This window comes from Salvelinus fontinalis, unplaced genomic scaffold (assembly GCF_029448725.1).
Source record: "Salvelinus fontinalis isolate EN_2023a unplaced genomic scaffold, ASM2944872v1 scaffold_1319, whole genome shotgun sequence".
In the NCBI taxonomy this organism is placed as follows: Eukaryota; Metazoa; Chordata; class Actinopteri; order Salmoniformes; family Salmonidae; genus Salvelinus; species Salvelinus fontinalis.
Genome location: NW_026601528.1, coordinates 1 through 20,566, shown reverse-complemented (window position 1 = coordinate 20,566; position 20,566 = coordinate 1). Strand labels below are relative to the sequence as shown.

General features: G+C 41.5%; 2 protein-coding genes across 2 annotated transcripts; both read left to right on the top strand.

Annotated features, from left to right (window-relative positions):
- The first annotated feature begins 2,347 nt into the window (after nt 1-2,347).
- On the top strand, nt 2,348-7,957 carry LOC129848990 (uncharacterized). The gene is made up of 14 exons (XM_055916072.1): nt 2,348-2,954; nt 3,960-4,024; nt 4,129-4,212; nt 4,337-4,478; nt 4,568-4,648; nt 4,770-4,919; nt 5,037-5,086; nt 5,208-5,277; nt 5,370-5,456; nt 5,550-5,648; nt 5,771-5,851; nt 5,960-6,064; nt 6,514-6,573; nt 7,940-7,957. Exons 6-14 carry the CDS (start codon nt 4,806-4,808, stop codon nt 7,955-7,957), a joined length of 684 nt encoding a protein of 227 aa, XP_055772047.1. The 5' UTR covers nt 2,348-2,954; nt 3,960-4,024; nt 4,129-4,212; nt 4,337-4,478; nt 4,568-4,648; nt 4,770-4,805.
- A 2,305-nt stretch (nt 7,958-10,262) lies between these two features.
- LOC129848989 (fibrous sheath-interacting protein 2-like) lies at nt 10,263-17,713 on the top strand (the record flags this gene model as incomplete). Its single annotated transcript, XM_055916071.1, is given in 8 exon segments — nt 10,263-10,352; nt 13,115-13,234; nt 15,861-15,923; nt 16,103-16,264; nt 16,585-16,674; nt 16,881-16,999; nt 17,169-17,319; nt 17,447-17,713. Coding segments are annotated over 7 exon segments (876 nt in total), but the record flags the coding sequence as incomplete, so codon positions are not given.
- Nucleotides 17,714-20,566: the final 2,853 nt, after the last annotated feature.

Genomic DNA, 20,566 nt, shown 5'->3' with positions numbered 1-20,566 from the left:
AAGACGACATTCTACAACCTAGCAACGATTATTTTGGACAAAGGACACCTTTCCCAAAATTCTGATGAGAGTTCATCAAAAAGTAAGAACTATTAGATACTAGATGCTACTATTTACTTGTGACGCTATGCTAGCCTATGCTAGTCAGCTTTTTTACTGGTGGGGGTGCTCCCGGAACCGGGTTTGTGAGGAAGTAGAGGTTAAACTAATAAGACACAAACAATTATACTTTTTCATGTCTTTATTGAACTCACCGTGTAAACATTCACAGTGCAGGGTGGAAAAAGTACAAAAAAAGAAATGTCCCTTTTTCAAGACCCTGTCTTACAGTTGGGATGAGGTTTTGATGTTGATGTGCTGTGCTTTTTTTTCTCCACACAGTGTTGTGTGTTCCTTTAAAAAAACTCAACTTTAGTTTCATCTCTCCACAGAATATTTTGCCAGTAGCGCTGTGGAACATCCAGATGCTCTTTTGCGAACTTCAAACGTGCAGCAATGTTTTTATTTGGACAGTCGGTGGCTGCTTCTGTGGTGTCCTCCCATGAACACCATTCTTGTTTAGTGTTTTACGTATCGTAGACTCGTCAACAGGGATGTTAGGATGTTCCAGAGATTTCTTTAAGTCTTCAGCTAACACTCTAAGATTCTTCTTAACCTCATTGAGCATTCTGCGCTGTGCTCTTGCAGTCATCTTTGCAGGACGGCCACTCCTAGGGAGAGTAGCAACAGTGCTGAACTTTCTCCATTTATATACAATTTGTCTAACCGTGGAGTGATGAACATCAAGGCTTTTAGAGATACTTTTGTAACCCTTTCCAGCTTTATGCAAGTCAACAATTCTTAATCTTGGGTCTTCTGAGATCTCTTTTGTTTGAGACATGGTTCACATCAGGCAATGCTTCTTGTGAATAGCAAACTGAGTGTTTTTTTAGGGCAGCTCTAACCAACATCTCCAACATCTCCAATCTCCAACATCTCTAATCTGGTCTCAATGATTGTACTCTAATTGACTCCAATTAGCTTTTGGAGAAGTCATTAGCCTAGGGGTTCACATACTTTTTCAACTTACACTGTGAATGTTTAAATGATGTATTCAGTAGAGACAAGAGAAATACAATAATTTGTGTGTTATTAGTTTAAGCAGAATGTGTTAATCTGTTGTTGTGACTGAGATGAAGATTAAATAAAATTTTATGACCAATTTATGCAGAAATTCAGATAATTCCAATAGGGTTCATATACTTTGTCTTGCCACTGTATTTTGATGATATGATGTGATATGCGTTTGCCACTTTGGTAAATGTAAAACGTCTAGATGAGGAAGATGATTAAGTTGCAACAATGGAGACCACACATTTGATATAGAGTAATTGCTACAAAATATGAAAGGTATACTTGTTATATTTACGTTTTTTAAAATTTGATATGGATTAACATGTGTTTTGATTTCCAACATACTGTAAATCTATATCAATTCCGTTGATGTACCTTTCTGTGTTCATATATACAGATTACTGTTAGGGACTTGCTGCTCATGATTGGGCACATAACAAGCTCAGTATTGGAGGAGGTAAATAGCATCCTGATCCCTGCCTTGGTTGACCTTATAAGGCTGAGAGCTGCAGAGAGTATGCTCTCCATCAGCAAAGACACCAACGAAGATTCAACCCAGGGCTCTGTCAGCTGTACCTCCCTACTCTCCAAAGTCAATGTGATCTGTCTCACTCAGAGTCCTGACAGTAGGTCCTCCCCAATCTCCATTGATGAACCAGTCACTGCTGTCCAGACTTATTGTAGCAGCAGTTCTCTGTCCAGTGAGGAACGAGCACACTCTTCCTCCAGTCAGATCTCTAATAAAAACCTCCTGGCTGCTAGGCCACGTTCTACCAGGCCCCAATCTGCCATGCCCCAATCTGATAATGTGACAGGTTAAAGGAAATACTAATAGCCTGTTATACATTAAACAGTATTAGTAAATTCATAGTATGTGAGGATCTTAAAACATCTAAGGTTAAGAAGATCATGCATTCAGTATTAGTTGATAGATTGATAACATTTATATAATTGTGTTCAAATCCGTCAAGCATACAAAGGGTACGAATTGTGAGAGGAATGTGTAAACGTTATGTTGATTACTTTATGTTGTCGTGGGTAAAAGTGTTAATCTGTGATCTACTAAATGCTCTTAATCTATGAGCCTGAGATTGATTGCTCTGGTCTCCACTCAAGTTCACGGAGATTTCGCGGTCTTTTTCTCATTGCACTAAAGGTTCTCAATGAGTGAACATGAACCTATCACTCTCGTGATTCTTTCCCCCCTTGTTCAGGTACGTTATTGATAATTAAAACGAGTAATTTAAATGTAATAACTTGCTAACATGTCAAGAGTGTTTAAGGTGTGTCTTAGTAACATATTGAGGAAGTTAGTTAAGTTTGCAGAGAGTAATATGAGCCGTGCTCGGTTGCAGCTAGCTTCCTACTGCTACGTAGCTGCCATTTTATGTCGATTGTGAATGAACATGTGCTTTAATAAGATATTTTGCGGCATTATTTGTGTAATTGTTTTTCAAACACTTTATTGCCTGTTGATAAATTGAGTTATGGTTTACTGAGTTAAAGCTTTGTACTTGACAGTTATTTTGAAAATAGTATTTGTTTCAGTGATGTACAGTGTATACTGTTGTGACTTGAATAAAACTATCTATTTCCTGTAGATCTGTTATTCTGTAAAATGTGTTACTTATGTAAAATGATTGCACTAAAAGTTCTCAATGAGTAAACATGAACCTATCACTCTTGTGATTCTTTCCCCCCTTGTTCAGGGATGTAACACTAAACCACCACCTGCTAAACCACCACCTGCTAAACCACCACCTGCTAAACCAAAATCTGCTAAACCACCACCCGCTAAACCACCTACTGCCACTGACTACTCTGGAACCTTATCTGCTGTGGTAGGTTGTGGGCATGTCATCCCTGTCAAACTGACCTTGGCCAGTTTCTCCTCCTCCAACACCAGCTTCCCCTCCAGCCAGGGCTCATCTAGCTCAGAGTCCTGACAGTAAGTCCTCCCCAATCTCCATTGAAGAACCAGTCAAGACTTGTTGTAGCAGCAGTTCTCTGTCCAGTGAGGAACGAGCACACTCTTCCTCCAGTCAGATCTCTACTAAGAACCTCCTGGCTACTTGGCCACGTTCTACCAGGCCCCAATCTGCCAAACCGCCACCTGCTAAACCATCACGTGCTAAACCACCATCTGATAAACCGTCACCTGCTAAACCACCATCTGCTAAACCACCATCTGCTAAACCACCACCTGCTAAACCACCACCTGCTAAACCACCACCTGCTAAACCACCACCTGCTAAACCACCACCTGCTAAACCACCACCTGCTAAATTACAATCTGCTAAACCACCTACTGCCACTGACTACTCTGGAACCTTATGTGCTGTGGTAGGTCGTGGGCATGTCATCCCTGTCAAACTGACCTTGGCCCCTTTCTCCTCCTTACTCTCCAGCGAAGAGACCAACACCAACCTCCCCTCCAGCAGCCGCCCCTCCTCGTGCTCTATCAAGCTTTTAGACAGAAGGAGTGGCATTCCTTGCTCCCTGGCTGTGAGCTCTATTTCAACTGTTCCTGGACCTGACTCTAGCAGGAGCCCTATGCGGGAGAATCAATATGCTACTGAGGTCTCGTCGATCTGCCTCAGCCAAGATAGAAATGGCCAAGGAGGGAGTGTGACACCTCCAGCCCCTTTGGATGTTTCCCTCCCCTCCGTTATTGAGCGGGCTGGCGGACTTGTATGTTCCGTCATCTCCCAGTCTTTAGCAATTGTGGAGGCGCGGTCAAGTGTGAATGGTGAGGAGGGCTCTCCATTTTATGTTTGAAAAATATCCCAGATATTCAAGTTGTCTCTTTGATATTAAACAAATCTCTTGTCTGCTTTCTGCTTTAGGAGGCAAATGGCAGTTGATTCCGATTAGGTTCAGCCCCCTGTACTGTGGGCCTGTTGTGATCAGGGTAAGAGACCCCCCCCCCCCCCCCACACACACACACACACACACACAGTCACATCACGGTTACAATGTTTACGGTTTCCAACATGAATGTATTGTAATGTGCAGAACAATGCCGGTCCGGTGGTTAAAGCTTGGAGAACTTTCCAGTTCATCAGCCCCATCATCACCTACATGCGTGGGGGATCCCAGGTATGTGTCTTTGTAACTACTTTAATCCTAATCTACATTGTCAGTCATTTGATCTTGATGGAAATGTGTCACAGCAATTGCTGAAGTGGTTTTGTTGATGTTGTCTTGTTGTTTATCTCAACAGCAGGTGGTGGTGAGGATGCACCACGTGAGTAGGGTGAGAGGCCTGGAGACTCAACTGGTGTGGGCCATCTCCAAGGAGACAGCTTAGTCCAGAGGGCATCCCCTACTGTGCCACCAAAGTGCAGTCCATCACTTGGATCCAGGTAAGCCGTAAATACTACTGAAATAGTATTAAATTAGGCTTTTCTTCACTTATTCCATTTGGCCTTAACATGTATTCTCTCTCTGTCAGCGTGTGGCTGGCAGGGTGACCCACTATGCGTCTCACCTCCGCCACGAGACGTCTGTGGACGTGACGCTTGGCTGCTACCAGGTAAATAAATGATTTCCTATGTATATAGACTAGACATTACTGGGCATTTTTGCATTAGATTTGGTGTGTTTTCTAATAACGTGTGTGTGGTAAACAGGTGTGTTGTGTGTGTTTTGAGCAGCAGACTGATGTCTCAGTGGTGTACGCCACTCTCCACATGGGGCTGGACGGGCTTCTCTCCTCTTCAGCGTGGTCGGAGGCTGCCTCCTTCTCTACGCCCACCACTCAGCAGTTCACTGACCCAGAGCCTGAGGGCCACAACTGCTATGAGGTCAGACGTTACACACACATACTATTGACTAGGAGCATTAAGATCCTTCCATTGACCGGTTGTTTGTTATGTCATTGCATTGGTCACTGATTTTGAATGCTTGTTTTTTTGTCGTAGGGCTGGGAGGAGGACCTGCTGCCTGAGGAGAGGGAGGTTCCTCTGCTAAAGTGAGTTCCTCTAAATGTCTGTGTAGTCTGGGCTTGTCAGATACTGAAGGATAGTGGTCATAATGCTGTTATCCCCCATTGACTCTAATGGTTGACATGCTCCATTCCTTCCCTTTCACAGCCTCTACCTTATCACCAAGAGAGTGGAGGACATCGCCCTGAGGCTCATCTCCCTGCGCCAGGCCTTCACTGTGAGTGGCCCCACTTTTCTTTTTCTCTCTGTGACTTCTTGTTCTGTCTCCTAGAGGAAGATGTCTCACCCTAACTATTCCCTCTTCCCTAGACCCTGCTTGGTTCCACCCTGAGCAGGAACCGTCTGTTTGTGGCGGGAAAGGTTCTCCTGGGCGCACTGGTTCAGGCCAACCACATGGTAACTCACTAACTCATTCTCTTTCAAGGGAAAGAATGCGTACCTGAGGGGATATATGTTCTGTTCACCAAGATGCTCTTTTCTTTGTCATAGGACGAGGCCAAGTTCATCCGTACCTATAAGGACTTTGTGGACTACCTGAGTGACCCCTCCAAGCGGAATGACATTGAGAGGGAGCTGGCTGAGGCAAAGGTGAGTTCATTAACTCTTTCAAGTCTCACTGAGTTCTTCCACATGCATGTCTTTTATACATTACAGTAGCTGATCTATATGAAATCATTCCTATTTTCTCCAAATGTGTTTTCTTGTCCTAGATCCATCATGTGAACATGATAGATGTCCTCTTTGAGCTGGTGCTGTTTGGGTTAATGACAGCTCAGAAGTCCCTGATGGTGGTAAGTAGCATCTCACCGGTACATGTTTTGATATCTCTATTAGCAGTTTCACTTAAATTCCTCTTCTCTTCTATTCTCTCCTCTTTTCTCCTCCTTTGTTTCCTTTAGCACCCTGGTGGGTTCGTGGAGCGTCTGTACGCTCTCCTGTACTCCTTCCTGCCCACTGCTGCCAACATGGAGCCAGAGGCTGACAGATACCTGCTGCTGCTCAATGTAAGAGTCAAGAGGTTACTTCCTGTTTACTTCCATATTCTTAAGTGTACTTCCTTTTTACTTCCTTATTCATGGTTAACCAGGTTCCAATGCCATTTTAGGGGGAGTATTTCTAATTTTCTCTCTCCTCTTGATTAGCTAGTAACTCAGAGCCATTTTCTATGTGTTGTGTGGTGTTCTCTTCAGGGCGGGCTGATGGCTCTGCTAGATGACATGTTTGGCCAGCAGCTGGCCTGGTACTTTAACCCAGAGTCTCTGGTCACTGAGCTCTCCAGCCTCCTGGAGTACCACTTGGAGAACCTCATGGCCAGCATGTAGTCCTACTGCAGGGACCATACTCCTTTCTCCTTCTCTCTTTTGAAGGAATTGAGGACTTGAAGTGCTTTGTTGTACCCTGATTAGTTAACACCCATTAATTTAATGTATTCTCTTGTTTTCTCTCTCCACAGGATTCTTGTGACACTTTGCCACCCAACAGGGATCTAGACACCAATGCACTACATTACTTTGCACAGAATTTGACATTTTTAAATAAAACAAGTTGTAGTTCAAAAACATTTTGGTTTCCGTCTTTTCATTTATTTGATTTTATGACCATTTCCTCTTCCTAGAGTTATAATGCTAATATTAGATTATTACATGAACAATGATGCTTTACTTTCTGCATATGGAAATTTAAAACAATGTTTTGGGCGGCAGGGTAGCCTAGTGGTTAGAGCGTTGGACTAGTAACCGGAAGGTTGCAAGTTCAAATCCCCGAGCTGACAAGGTACAAATCTGTCGTTCTGCCCCTGAACAGGCAGTTAACCCACTGTTCCTAGGCCGTCATTGAAAATAAGAATTTGTTCTTAACTGACTTGCCTAGTTATATAAAGGTAAAAAAAATAAAAAAAAAATATGGAAATTTAAAACAATGTTTAGTTGATTTACAGATACTAAAGGCCCACACTTTATATGGTTTTGTACTGTGGTTTGTGATACTGTACTATTTAAAAACATGTAGGACTACATACACTGAGTGCACAAAACATTAGGAACATCTTTCTAATATTGAGTTGCACACCCTTTTCCCTCAGAACAGCCTCAATTCGTCGGAGCATGGACTCTACAAGCTGCCCTAAGCGTTCCACAAGGATGCTGGCCCATGTGTCAAGTTGGCTGGACATCCTTTGGGTGGTGGACCATTCTTGATAAGCATGGGAAACTGTTGAGCATGAAAAAACCAGCAGTGTTGCAGTTCTTGACACACTTAACCCGGTGCGCCTGGCACCTACTACCATACCCTGTTCAAAGGCAGTTAAATCTTTTTTCTTGCCCACTATTCCTACTATACATTAACAGTCTGCCATTGTAGACTCCAGTAACTTGTGTATCTTAGTTTTTTATATTTGCCATTAATGTCTGAACCATCTACCATCTTTCCCATTGAAACCAGTAATGTTAGCGTTCATGTGAGAGAGGGTGTAGTAGTGCATACTGACCACTAGTTGGATCATAGTGTGGGTGGTGGAGTTCATGCAGGAACACAGAGGGTAGAGGCATTCTCCATCACAGTAGAAGGCAGAGTAACCCGTAGGAGCCAATACCCAGTCCTAATGGAGAGAAACACCATAGAAATCGAATGACAAGATTAGATGAATAGACTCTTTCTATGAGAAATACATGATAAAGAATGCAAAGAACATACTCTACAATGCACATCCTACACAAATGCCTTGCTTCCCTAAAAAATACTAACTGTGTGTTACAGCAAATAAGGTGGTACAATGTTAGCTCATGATTATCTATTCAGTACAATGAGTAGTTAAGAGAGATAGAATCTCACCTTCCAGCCTTGTTCACTGAATCTCACATATAATTCATGTCTCTTACAAGCCTGACGCCCACTGTTGACATGGCTGTGATCCGAAAGGGACCAAAAAATATGTCATGAACCAGGAAAGACTAACGTACACTTTGGATGCATTGGATTTCAAATGAAATGTAAACGCAATTTAAGTAATTTTGTAATTGGGATGAACTATCCCTTTAAACTGTGCATAGAACAAGTTTAACTACAAGACAAAAACACTGTGTTGTCCCCTGACCTTGTATGTATAATGGGCAAGGGCAGGTCGTATTTGGGCTTCTTCTTATGGGGGTTGGGTTTCAGGGCGCTTGGGGGGCGACAGGGGGCCTAGCTGGCCCTGAAGAAATTGGTTAGATGAGTACTTGAAGGCTTATATCTATATTTTGGAATAGTGGATGTTGATTTCGGGAGGCTTCCATCATGGAAAAGGGACCAGACCACTTTTTTTGTTAGTTAACCTAAACGAATCACGACCCTCTATAGAATAACAACGGTGACAACAGTTGACTGCTATTTAAGTAATAGTTTGACTGTCAAATCCATGTATTGGTGTGTGGCCATTGACTTTTATGGAAAGACCATTTCCTGGGCATTTCATTAACTCTGCGTTCTAAGTTCTGCGCATCCCAGCTCTTGGAAAAATCAATGGTACAAAACCTAAGATATTGATCTGTTTAAAACAGTCAATCTTATGTCATCGTGATGTCCATACACTTTTAGACTAACGTCACCAATCTGAGGTTAACATTTTGTCTTATGGGGTGAAAATGCAAGCTTATGTAAGGTAGTAACACAAACTGTCCGCATTAGGGAAATTTGCGCAATACACCATTTACTATGGCAAAAAAATTCAACATGTCAATTTAAGATGATTGTATTTGTTGCCTACTCACTAAGTATTACCAAAAGTACATATATTTCAAGGGACATAACACTGAGACCCCTGGACATGGGTGGGGGAATATTTGTGTGACTACCTAAAATGGGGGCTCACCAGCACCCCATCTTATATGTCCAACCACCCCTGAACGTCAGACTCTATTGAAGCACCTACAGTGGTGTAAAGTACTGAAGTAAAAATTACTTTCAAGTACTACTTAAGTAGTTTTGGGGGGTATCTGTACTTTACTATTTATAGTTTTGACAACTTTTACTTTTACTTCACTACATTTCTAAGGAAAAGAATGTACTTTATTCTCCATACATTTTCCCTGACACCCAAAAGTAATCGTTACATTTTGAATGGCTAGCAGGACAGGAAAATTGTCGGTTGGATGTACTGCCAAATTCTCTAAAATGACGTTGGAGGCGACTTATGGTAGAGAAATGAACATTCAATTCTCTGGCAGCAGCTCTGGTGGACATTCCTGCAGTCCGCATACCAAATTGCACATTCCCTCAGAACTTCAGAGATCTGTGGCATTGTGTTGTGACAAAACTGCACATTTTAGTGGCCTTTTGTCCTCAGCAAAAGGTGCACCTGTGTAATGATCATGCTGTTTAATCAGCTTCTTGATATGGTGCACCTTTCAATGTGGATGGATTATCTTGGCAATGGCGAAATGCTCAGCATTTTTTTTTTTAGGCTTATAGAACATTTTCGGGATCTTTCATTTCAGCTCATGAAACATGGGACCAACCTTTTACATGTTGCGTTTTTTTGTTCAGTGTAGTTTATTTTATTACAAATATAGCAGTATACAGTCCTCCAGATATCTGTTGACAAGGCCATACATCACTGTGTGTTTGTTCCTCTGTACATACAAAAATGGCCCAAAAAAATGTTGTTGCCATTTTCCATTGTTACTAACTTGTACTGGTTAAAAGTATGATTAAAGAAGAAGAAAAAAACGTGTACGTTTTGCAAACCATGTTTAGTACATCTAAAAGAGACAATGAGAAATTCATGGTACACCAAGATATTATAGCCATCAAAAGGGTTGAATTTTAGCATTGATTGCATTTATGATACAGTACTTTGCAGCTTTGATTGGTCACAGAATATATGACATGAAGGGGGGATGTAATTATCTGTAGATTTGAATAGTTTAGTTAATCAAAAGTGAAGTATGGTTATAAGTCCAATGGGTGTTGTTCATATACCACTCTGACTCAAAATCAATATAATAGATACATACTATTTATCAGCATATTGACAGATTATTGCTATCAACTGCTGGTTGCAAGTTATATTACCCTGTTTGTATCTTTTGGAACAATAGCAATCAAGTTGATTAAAATGTTGTAGAATAGATAGATGGGCTACCACTGGTGTCACAGGCATCCATAGGTCTTGACCACCATGTTGCGATGCTTCTTTAGTATCACGTTGTTGTTGTCATCGTGGAAGAGTACAGAGATGGGACTGAGCTTGGTGGGTGCGCAGCACGCTTTGGGAACCTCATCCGGCTTCAGAAGGTGAACCTGCCATTGAAAACGGTAAATCAGACTCATTCATACATGCATTTTCATTATAGTCAATGATAATATCCTGTTATAAAAGAGATATGGGTTATTTAAGCAATAAGGCCCAAGGAGGGGTGGTATATTGGCCATATACCACAAACCTCAGTGGTGCCTTATTGCTATTAGAACACCTACTCATTCAAGGGTTTTTCTTTATTTTTACTATTTTCTACATTGTTGAATAATAGTGAAGACATCAAAACTATGAAATAACACAAATAGAATCATGTAGTAACCAAAAAAGTGTAAAACATATCAAAACCTGTACGTCAAGGCTGAGAAACGTCTGTTCTTCCAACAGTCCGTCTCCTTCCTAGGGTACCGCATTTCCACTTCAGGGGTAAAGATGGAGAGTGACCGCATTTCAGCCGTGCGTAATTTTTCCTGTAGTCCACAATCATCTCCTTTGTCTTGATCACATAAATATATTTTTAATTTGAGGTCTTTCCCTGTGCTGAAAATCAAGTATAGTTTGGTGGCAAGGGCAGTGTCCTGTTTTTTTGGGAGCAGTTTTCAGTTGTGTACATTGCATATGTCTTAGTAAAACACCCTTGATGTTTATTATGATGTTATGGGGGTGGGGAGGGAATGCAACAATATTGGATATTGTTTGGGGAAAAAATATGGGGTCAATTTCACGCCTTAAGTATTGAATTCAAAATGAAATAAATCATAAATATCAGAAATAAAGTTGAAAATGTGAAGAATGAGAGAAGTGATGGATGTTGAGAGAATCGTTTGTAGATTTGTAAACAAAAGGAGCAGAACTAATTTAAAAGCAGAACAAATTATTTGAAAACTAATTTAAAAATAGTCTTTCGTTTTAACTCTTCAAACAACCAACCCTATTGAATCCATTTCGCTCTTGCCTGCAGTTACTACCTTTGGGTAGATGACTTGGATCTTTAATTTCCCTGATAGTTTTTTTTCGATTGCGAGTTTTGGTGGTTTTATTTTGTCCTACTCAGTTGTGTAATTTTCTGATTTCATGTCTATAGACTGTTTAGTGAGGAGCTAAACCGGAAATTGCTTCTGCTACATTTATGTACATTTATGCTATGTGTTCCTCTGGATGTCTTAGTCTAACGTCTGTAACTAGATGCTTAAAAACCTGTAGAATGAGAGTAGTTACTCAATTTTTTTCTGTTTTTCAAGGATCAAACTCCTATGGGTCCATTCGGCAAAACAACTCCCACCATCACCGACCGAAGTTGCAGCCATTGTGTCCTTTCCAAATAGCCTATATTTTTTTGTATTTAATTACTTGTAAACCTTATACTTTTTATTAGTTCCAATAGGCCTCCAGTGTTGTTTGCTTGAATAGTCACTGAGGCTGTATTTAACGTTAAACAATAGTTATTTCAGATGCAGCAGGTTTAGATACTTAGCTAACTAGCATTGATAGCTTAGCACCAAAGATACAGGCTGAGAGTCTAGGATTCCTGTACATTTTTCCTGTAAATGTCGTTCTTCTAACAGGCTTAATGTTACATTAGAATTTCTGAACCAAGAGGAGCAACATCACAATACTTTTTTTGAATGATTGTGAAACAAACCAAGAAGACCAGGGCGGGGTTTGAGAAGTGGAAAATTCTTGCATTGGTTGTTAATATTGTCAATCTAAAGGCACAACCCGAATTTGAGCCAATAATAGGTAGTTGTACATGTTACTCCACAACCTTGTGAAAATGACATGTTTTCATTTTAGTCAAAAACAACTTTATCGAAGGAGTGCCTTTTGATTTGACAGCCTGCGATTTGAGATTCTTGGATCCAACGGCCGTGTCTTTGTGAGACGCAGAGTAGGTGAATGGATAATTTCTGCATGTGTGATTTCCACCGTGAAGGATGGAGGAGGAGGTGTGATGGTGTGGGTGTGCTTTGCTTTATTTAGAGTTCAAGGCACACTTAACCAGCATGGCTACCACCGCATTCTGCAGCGATACACCAGCCCATCTGGTCTGTGTTTAGTAGGAGTGTCATTTGTTTTTCAACAGGACAATGACCTAACCCACCTCCAGGCTGTGTAAGGCCTATTTGACCAAGATGAGTGATGGAGTGATGCACCAGATGACCTGGCCTCCACAATCACCTGACCTCAACCTAATTGAGATGGTTTGAGATTAATTGGACCGCAGAGTGAAGGAAAAGCAGCCAACAATTGCTCAGCATATGTGGAAACTCTTTCAAGACTGTAGGAAAAGCATTCCAGGTGAAGCTGGCTGATAGAATGCCAAAAGTGTGCAAAGCTGTTATCAAGGCAAAGGGTGGCTAATTGAAGAATCTCAAATATAAAATATATTTTGATTTGTTTAACACTTTTTTGGTTACTACATGATTCCATATGTGTTTCATAGTTTTGATGTCTTCACTATTCTACAATGTAGAAAATAGTAAAAATAAAGAAAAACCCTTGAATGAGTGGGTGCATCCAAACTTCTGACTAGTACTGTATAGCTTACACCAAAGGGTAAAATCTATATATTTTGAACAAAATAGTGCGTCTCGGCGTCTGTGGTCTATGATTTATGCTTAATGATGTGGACTGTAAATTACACCATAATGGGGGTAGGCCTGGGCTCACAGAAATAAGAATGAATAGAATGGGCTTGGAACTCTAACCCTGGAAATTGACTGGTAAACTCATGGGTACACTGCCAACGGCTGCCTGGTATTGTGACGCAATAATTTCAATTGTAGTTTTGAATTTCTCTTCATTCTTATTTCTAATCCAGTTTTATACTCAGTAGCATTCAAGCTTTGGCAACCTCAGATGAAGTACGATGTTTTACCGGCTCAATTTGGAGACCAACGTAGGCTAGACCTGTAGCATGGACAGCGACGAGGCCCGAAAAGTAAGTACATTTCTTTCGCTATAGGCCTAGCCTTGAAATGATTGACTGTAGACAGTTTCATTGATTACACTGAAAAATGTATGGAAAAGGGTGCATGTCTGAGGTTGTGTAAATCCCCTGCTCCCAAAAAGGATCGTACATATTCATTTTTATTTACAAATACAAAAAAATTGCATGGATGGACATTGACAGGAATAAAACCTAGTATTGACGTGGTTGTACTGTCCTAATACACCCTCACATGGCAATTTTGATCTGCATAGATACTAATCATCTAGACCACAGGGATTGGTGGAAGTCATGCAAAACAGTTTTTTCCGCATTCATGTAAAGATGGCACTGAAGCAGACACATTGAGCACACGTTTGGCATGTCAACGCGTGTTGTACTAATAACATATGCCACCAACAAAGGGGATGGATACAATTTGGGATTTTAACTTTCCTGACCAGGACAGTCACGCAATACTGAAATATAAAAGAAAACCAGAAACCCTGAACATGTGAGTAGATATATTATTAATGAGCTAGCAATGCTGTGTGCGCGCTCATCCGGAAGACGAGTGTGCGTGGCTTTTGACAATTCAGTATGGGGTGCACGTCCAACTGACCGTCAGCTGGCTAGAGATCGTGTGTGTGGTGTAACGTTACGGATTCAAATAACCCATTGAATGTCAGAATACAACTACAAGGATTATATTAATTATAGGTATAATAGATTGAAGCTAGTATAAACTGTTGATCATCTCTTATGGGAACATGTAGCACAAATCTATTGCTTCATGCTAATGCTAGCTAGGTAGGTTTTGACCTTTTGGTAGGGGCGCGTCAGTTTTAGCTAGGTGGCTGTCACTGGCTAGAAATCGTGTGTATGGTGTACTGATTCAAAGAAGACATCAGATGAAATTTCAGAATATAAGTCATTATATGGCTAATAGATTGACGTTAGTATCAATTGCAGATATCTTATGAGAGCAGGTCGCATTGTTAGTCTATGCTCGCTAGCTAGCTTAGCTTACTAGCTAGCTAATTAATTTTGATGTCGGATCTACTTAGCTAGCTAGTTCTAACCAGTGTCTGGATATCGGCGTTTCAGAGCAAGTTCAACGATCATTTCCCCCTGGGAATGCTGTGCCATGGTGTTGTATCCCTAGATTAGCAATGTATGTGTGTGTAGCTGTCAGTCAGTGTCATACAGGTTCGATTGCATCACTATCAGAATAAAATGATATGATACCAAGGTAAAACGTAGTAACTGCAGCCAAGGGCAGGTTGAAACCAAGCTAAAAAGCACTAAGTTCAGTTACTGCCATTTACCTTGGTTTCACAGTAATCTTTTGCAGTTACTGCTAATACGGCCCCCATTTTCTCCAAAACACAATACAATAGAGGCAGGAAACGTGTCCACTGACTCACCAGACAGGACCCTATGTGAACCAAGGTCCTCTAGAAACGTGTCCACTGACTCGCCAGACATGACCCTATGTGAACCAAGGTCCTCTACTCCACCAATTAATTCACACATAAAACGGTCAACCGAATCGTTTCTAGTCATCTCTCCTCCTTCCAGGCTTTTTCTTCTCTTGATTTTATATTGCGATTGGCAACTTTCATAAATTAGGTGCGTTACCGCCACTGACCTCTTTCGTTTTTCAGTCACCCACTTGGGTATAACCAATGAGGAGATGGCACGTGGGTACCTGCTTCTATAAACCAATGAGGAGATGGGAGAGGCAGGACTTGCAGTGCGATCTGCATCAGAAATAGAACTGACTTCTATTTTAGCCCTTTGCTATGCAGACGCTCGTTGGCGTGCCCAAGCAGTGTGGGTGCAATAATTGAATAATATAGATTTCTAAATTCATTTGGTGTAGTCAGCCTGTTAGTCGTGATAATGCTTTAAATCCATCACTGCAAATAACTTGACAGTTTCGAAATCGAATACATGTGGATCACATTTTAGGGTTGAGGTATGATTCTGTGGAAGGCTTGGCAACAGAGTGCACCTGTTGCAGCATGCCCAGGCACAACTGGAGCTGCGCTTTATGGAGCGGGCACACCATAAATAAGCCTGTAGACTATATCAATAGGTTAAGGCTACAATATCATTTCATAGTGTTTATATCAGTACAACAACATAGGTCTATCAGATAGCGGACGTTTGGGGGGCATAGGGCCTACCTTTTCTGGAGACACAGGATAATCAAGTTTCCGTTATGACATCACTTGTTTACAATATTAGTCAATATGCCTACTATTTCAAAAAGTGCGGGCAAAGAAGAAGAAAATGTGAGTAGGCCTAGGATAATGCTTTGTTCGTTCTTCATATTAATATCGCTTCACATTTGTATAATTCTAAAGATGGATGATGAAAGTCTATGAGATGAATATGTAGCCTACAGAATCAGTCATCATGTAGGCCTACGGTTAGTTGACTACTTTAAGAATAGTTTAACAATGTAAATGGATCAAACACATTTGTTTTAGATATGAGCTTGATTCAACATTTTTCATGCAAAGTGAATTGGCAAAAGGTGGAATTATTGCAAACCAAGTGACAGGGATGGGTTCTACTATCAAAACCCCACGTCTAAAAAGTTTTGTCATGATTGTCTCTGTATTTGTAGGGGTTACAGGAAGCCCCAGAGAGGACATTCCCTGTATTCTTCAGAGGAAAACTGGGGGAGAAGGTTAGTGTGATAGTATGACATTCCAAATGATCTGAGATCCCCAATTTCTTTCAAATGAAATGTTACCTAATTATATATTTTTAATGACTTCCTTCCCATTTCCAGTCCTAATTCCACAACCATTCCCACTGTAGTATCCATTGCCCTGACATTGAGGTTTGTTAAAACACAATCCACAGCTCCATCAGGAGACCCCCGGGTTTGACCTGTTGGACCCCAACATGAGAGTCATGGATGTTAGTTATAACTGCCTCCACGACAAACACCTGAAGAGTTTTTTCCGCCATCCGGAAAGGAAGAAGCGGCTGGTGAAGCAAGGCCTCATCACCTCAAATGAGAAGGCATGGCAAACCTCCTTTTTCTTTCCAAAATCTTAAAGTGACACTTATATGGAACTGAGAAAATTGGACAGGTGTAAGCAATATGATGGCTAGGTGAAATGTTTGCCATTTTGCTTAGTTTACACAAATCCAAATCTACAAGTGCATAAGGTCATTGTTAGTGCAGGTTGTAAAAGAGAATGTGTTCTTAATGTCTTACCTGGTTAAATAAAGGCAAAATCAATCAATATTGGGGTAGAGGTTAGAGGTAGATTTGGGATTGGGTGTTTGTACACATGAACTTCCTCTAAAAATGCTCATTTGTGGCTCCTCCCTTTCAGGTGCTGTGTACGTGTAAAGAGTACAATCGCTACAGTAGCTACATCAAGTCAGTTCAGTTGCTGTGGGAGAAGCAGTGCTGTGCCCAGCAGGTTAGAGTGGTCTACTTTCTAGATGCACAATTATAAAAACACAAAAGCTATATTGTAAGACACACCTTTCCATGCGTTTTATTTCAACTGTGTATGTAACTTGCTGTCGCTCATGGATGGGGAAAGGGTTTTCTGATCACGTGACAACACCAGGAAAAACTTGTGGAGGGCAAGGGTGCAAATAAATCTCTCTCTCTCTCTGTCAGAAAAATCTTTTGAAGCAGTTCCTAGTCTTGCAGCAGCAAGGGGAGGTTCCTTCCCACATCTTACTGACGGATATTAGAGAATGGCTCATTGCCAAGGGTAGAAACTACTTCAAGAACACGTGAGTGTTATTAGAATCTTTTACCCAAATGTGTTAAAAAAACATAAGCAAAGGTGTGGAATCACGTTGACCTCCTATCTAGCAATAACTTAAGAACTAGATATGGTGGACAGTTTGAGTTGTAGAAAAATGAAGGTAAATCATGTTTGATGTTCCCTTGTATGTGAAGGTTTCAGAGTGAAATGGAAGAGGGGAAGAACCTTCACTTGGCCGAACTGGCTTGGGATGTGAAACGACGCCTCAGGCTTGAGGAGCTGGAAAGAGAAGTGTGCAGGGAGCTGCGCCTGGCGCGCCGAATCCGCTGGTCGGTGATTGGACAGGTAAGGATGGAACAGCGGCACTCCTAGGGCTGATATCAACTCATAGTTGCTTAAGCAGCAGTAGGACCTCAGTGTTTCTGTTGGTATCTTCATCCATTTGCCTCTCTCTCTCACCCGTCTCTCTTAGCCTGGTAGCCAGATGGGAGATTGGAGACCCCTGGGCATGGAGACACACACACCTCTGGTAATGGACTCTCCCTTCAAACACTCCACCTCCTCGATGGACACTCTTTCCAGTCAGATCTCGACTAAGAACCTCGAGGTTGCTAGGCTACATACTGCCAGACCACGTTATGCCAGACCACCAACTGAAAGACCTAGCAGTGACTCTGATCACTCTGGAACCTTGTCGACTGTGACGACCTGCTCACCACATTCAGCTAGCCCGTCAGTGGTAGGTCATTTTGGTCATGAACATGTTCCCAGCTTTCACTCTTTGGGGGCTGTAGACATATTACTGCTTCCCTGTCTCCCATCTCCTGGGAAATCCATATCCAAGTACAGTTGCAGGAAAAAGTATGTGAACCCTTTGGAATTACCTGGACTTCTGTGTAAATTGGTCATAAAATTTTATCTGATCTTCATCTAAGTCACAACAATAGACAAACACAGTCTGCTTAAACTAATAACACACAAATCATTTTACTTTTTCATATCTTTATTGAACACACCGTGTAAACATTCACAGTGCAGGGTGGAAAAAGTACACTCAGCAAAAAAATAAACCTCCCTTTTTTAGGACCCTGTCTTTCAAAGATAATTCGTATAAATCCAAATAACTTCACAGATCTTCATTGTAAAGGGTATAAACACTGTTTCCCATGCTTGTTCAATGAACCATAAACAATGAATGAACATGCATTTGTGGAACGGTCGTTAAGACACTAACAGCTTACAGACGATAGGCAATTAAGGTCACAGTTATGAAAACTTAGGAAACTAAAGAGGCCTTTCTACTGACTCTGAAAAACACCAAAAGAAAAATGTCCAGGGTCCCTGCTCATTTGTGTGAACGTGCCTTAGGCATGCTGCAAGTAGGCATGAGGACTGCAGATGTGGCCAGGACAATACATTGCAATGTCTGTACTGTGAGACGCCTAAGACAGCGCTACAGGGAGACAGGACGGACAGCAGTGGCAGACCTCGTGTAACAACACCTCCACAGGATTGGTACATCCAAACATCACACCTGCGGGACAGGTACAGGATGGCAACAACAACTGCCCGAGTTACACCAGGAACGCACGATCCCTCCATCAGTGCTCAGACTGTCCGCAATAGGCTGAGAGAGGCTGGACTGAGGGCTTGTAGGCCTGTTGTAAGGAAACCGGCAACAACGTCGCCAATGGGCACAAACCAACCATCGCTGGACCAGACAGGACTGTCAAAAAGTGCTCTTCACTGACGAGTCATGGTTTTGTTTCACCAGGGTTGATGGTCGGATTCGCGTTTATCGTCGAAGGAATGAGCGTTACACCGATGCCTGTACTCTGGAGCGGGATCGATTTGGAGGTGGAGGGTCTGTCATTGTCTTGGGCGGTGTGTCACTGCATTATCAGACTGAGCTTGTTGTTATTCCAGGCAGTGTCAACGCTGTGCGTTACAGGGAAGAAAACCTCCTCCCTCATGTGGTACCCTTCCTGCAGGCTTATCCTGACATGACCCTCCAGCATGACAATGGCACAAGCCATACTGCTCGTTCTGTGCGAGATTTCCTGCAAGACAGGAATGTCTGTGTTCTGCCATGGCCAGCGAAGAGCTCGTATCTCAATCCCATTGAGCACGTCTGTTGTTGGATCGGCGGGTGAGGGCTAGGGCCATCCCCTCCAGAAATGTCCTGGAACTTGCAGGTGCCTTGGTGGAAGAGTGGGGTAACATCTCACAGCAAGAACTGGCAAATCTGGTGCAGTCCATGAGGAGGAGATGCACTGCAGTACTTAATGCAGCTGGTGGCCACACCAGATACTGACTGTTACTTTTGATTTTGAACCCCCCCCTTTGTTCAGGGACACATTATTCCATTTTTGTTAGCCACATGTTCAGTTTAGGTCTCAGTTGTTCAATCTTGTATGTTCATACAATTATTTACACATGTATCATATAATATAATTTCATGAAATCAGAAGTACACAATACAGCAAATGAAAGATAAACATCTTGTGAATCCAGCCATCATTTCCGATTTTTAAAATGTTTTACAGCAAAAACACTATGTATTCATATTAGCTCACCACAATAGCCAAACACACAACGCCATGTTTTCACCATGTTTCCACCGCATAGGTAGCTTTCACAAAACCCACAAATAGAGATAAAATTAATCACTAACCTTGAACAACTTCATCAGATGACAGTCTTATAACATCATGTTATACAATACATTTATGTTTTGTTCGAAAATGTGCATATTTGAGGTATAAATTGTAGTTTTACATTGCAGCCACCATCACAAATAGCACCAAACAGCCAGAATAATTACAGAGAGCAATGTGAAATACATAAATACTCATCATAAAACATTTATGAAAAATACATGTTGTACAGCAAATGAAAGATACACTGGTCCTTAATGCAACCGCTGTGTTAGATTTTTTTTAAATAACTTTAGTACAACATACAGCATGCAATATTGTGAGACAGCGCCCTACAATTCTCCACCTTGTTGGAGCCAACATAAAATACGAAATAACATCATAAATATTGTCTTACTTTTGATGTTCTTCCATCAGAATGTTGTGCAAGGAGTCCTTGTTCCAGAAAAAATCGTTTTTTTTTTTTTTAGAATGTCCATTTCTTCTGTCGAATTAGCAACTTTGGCTAGCCATGTGGAGCTCACGTGTCCAAGAAATGTTTGCGCCTGGAACGAAAAATTCCAAAAGTCCCAATAAACGTTGAATAAACTGGTCAAACTCGGTTGAAAAATCCTACTTTATGATGTTTTTCTCATATGTATCCAATAAAATCAGAGCCGGAGCATTTCGTCGTGTAAACCGAACGCATTTCAGAAGACAATGTGAGGTTCCCTTGTGCACAGCTGACTACTGACAAAAGAGCGGACCTGTTACTCCAAAAGCTCTCATTCGGCCTCACATCAAGCTAGACACCCATTCAACCTTCTACTGCCTGTTGACATCTAGTGGAAGGCGTATGAAGTGCATACAGATCCATAAATATAAGCCAGTTGAATAGGCAGGCCCTGACACAGAGCCCCTTTTTCAGAATGTTCACTTCCTGTCTGGAAGTTTGC

Bases quoted from the DNA above. Each gene is read 5' to 3' on its own strand.
- LOC129848990 (XM_055916072.1), top strand. From the start codon at position 4,806: ATGGGGCTGGACGGGCTTCTCTCCTCTTCAGCGTGGTCGGAGGCTGCC. The intron at 5,852-5,959 runs GTAAGTAGCATC...TGTTTCCTTTAG, and splicing joins CTCAGAAGTCCCTGATGGTG to CACCCTGGTGGGTTCGTGGA. The intron at 6,065-6,513 runs GTAAGAGTCAAG...CTCTCTCCACAG, and splicing joins GATACCTGCTGCTGCTCAAT to GATTCTTGTGACACTTTGCC.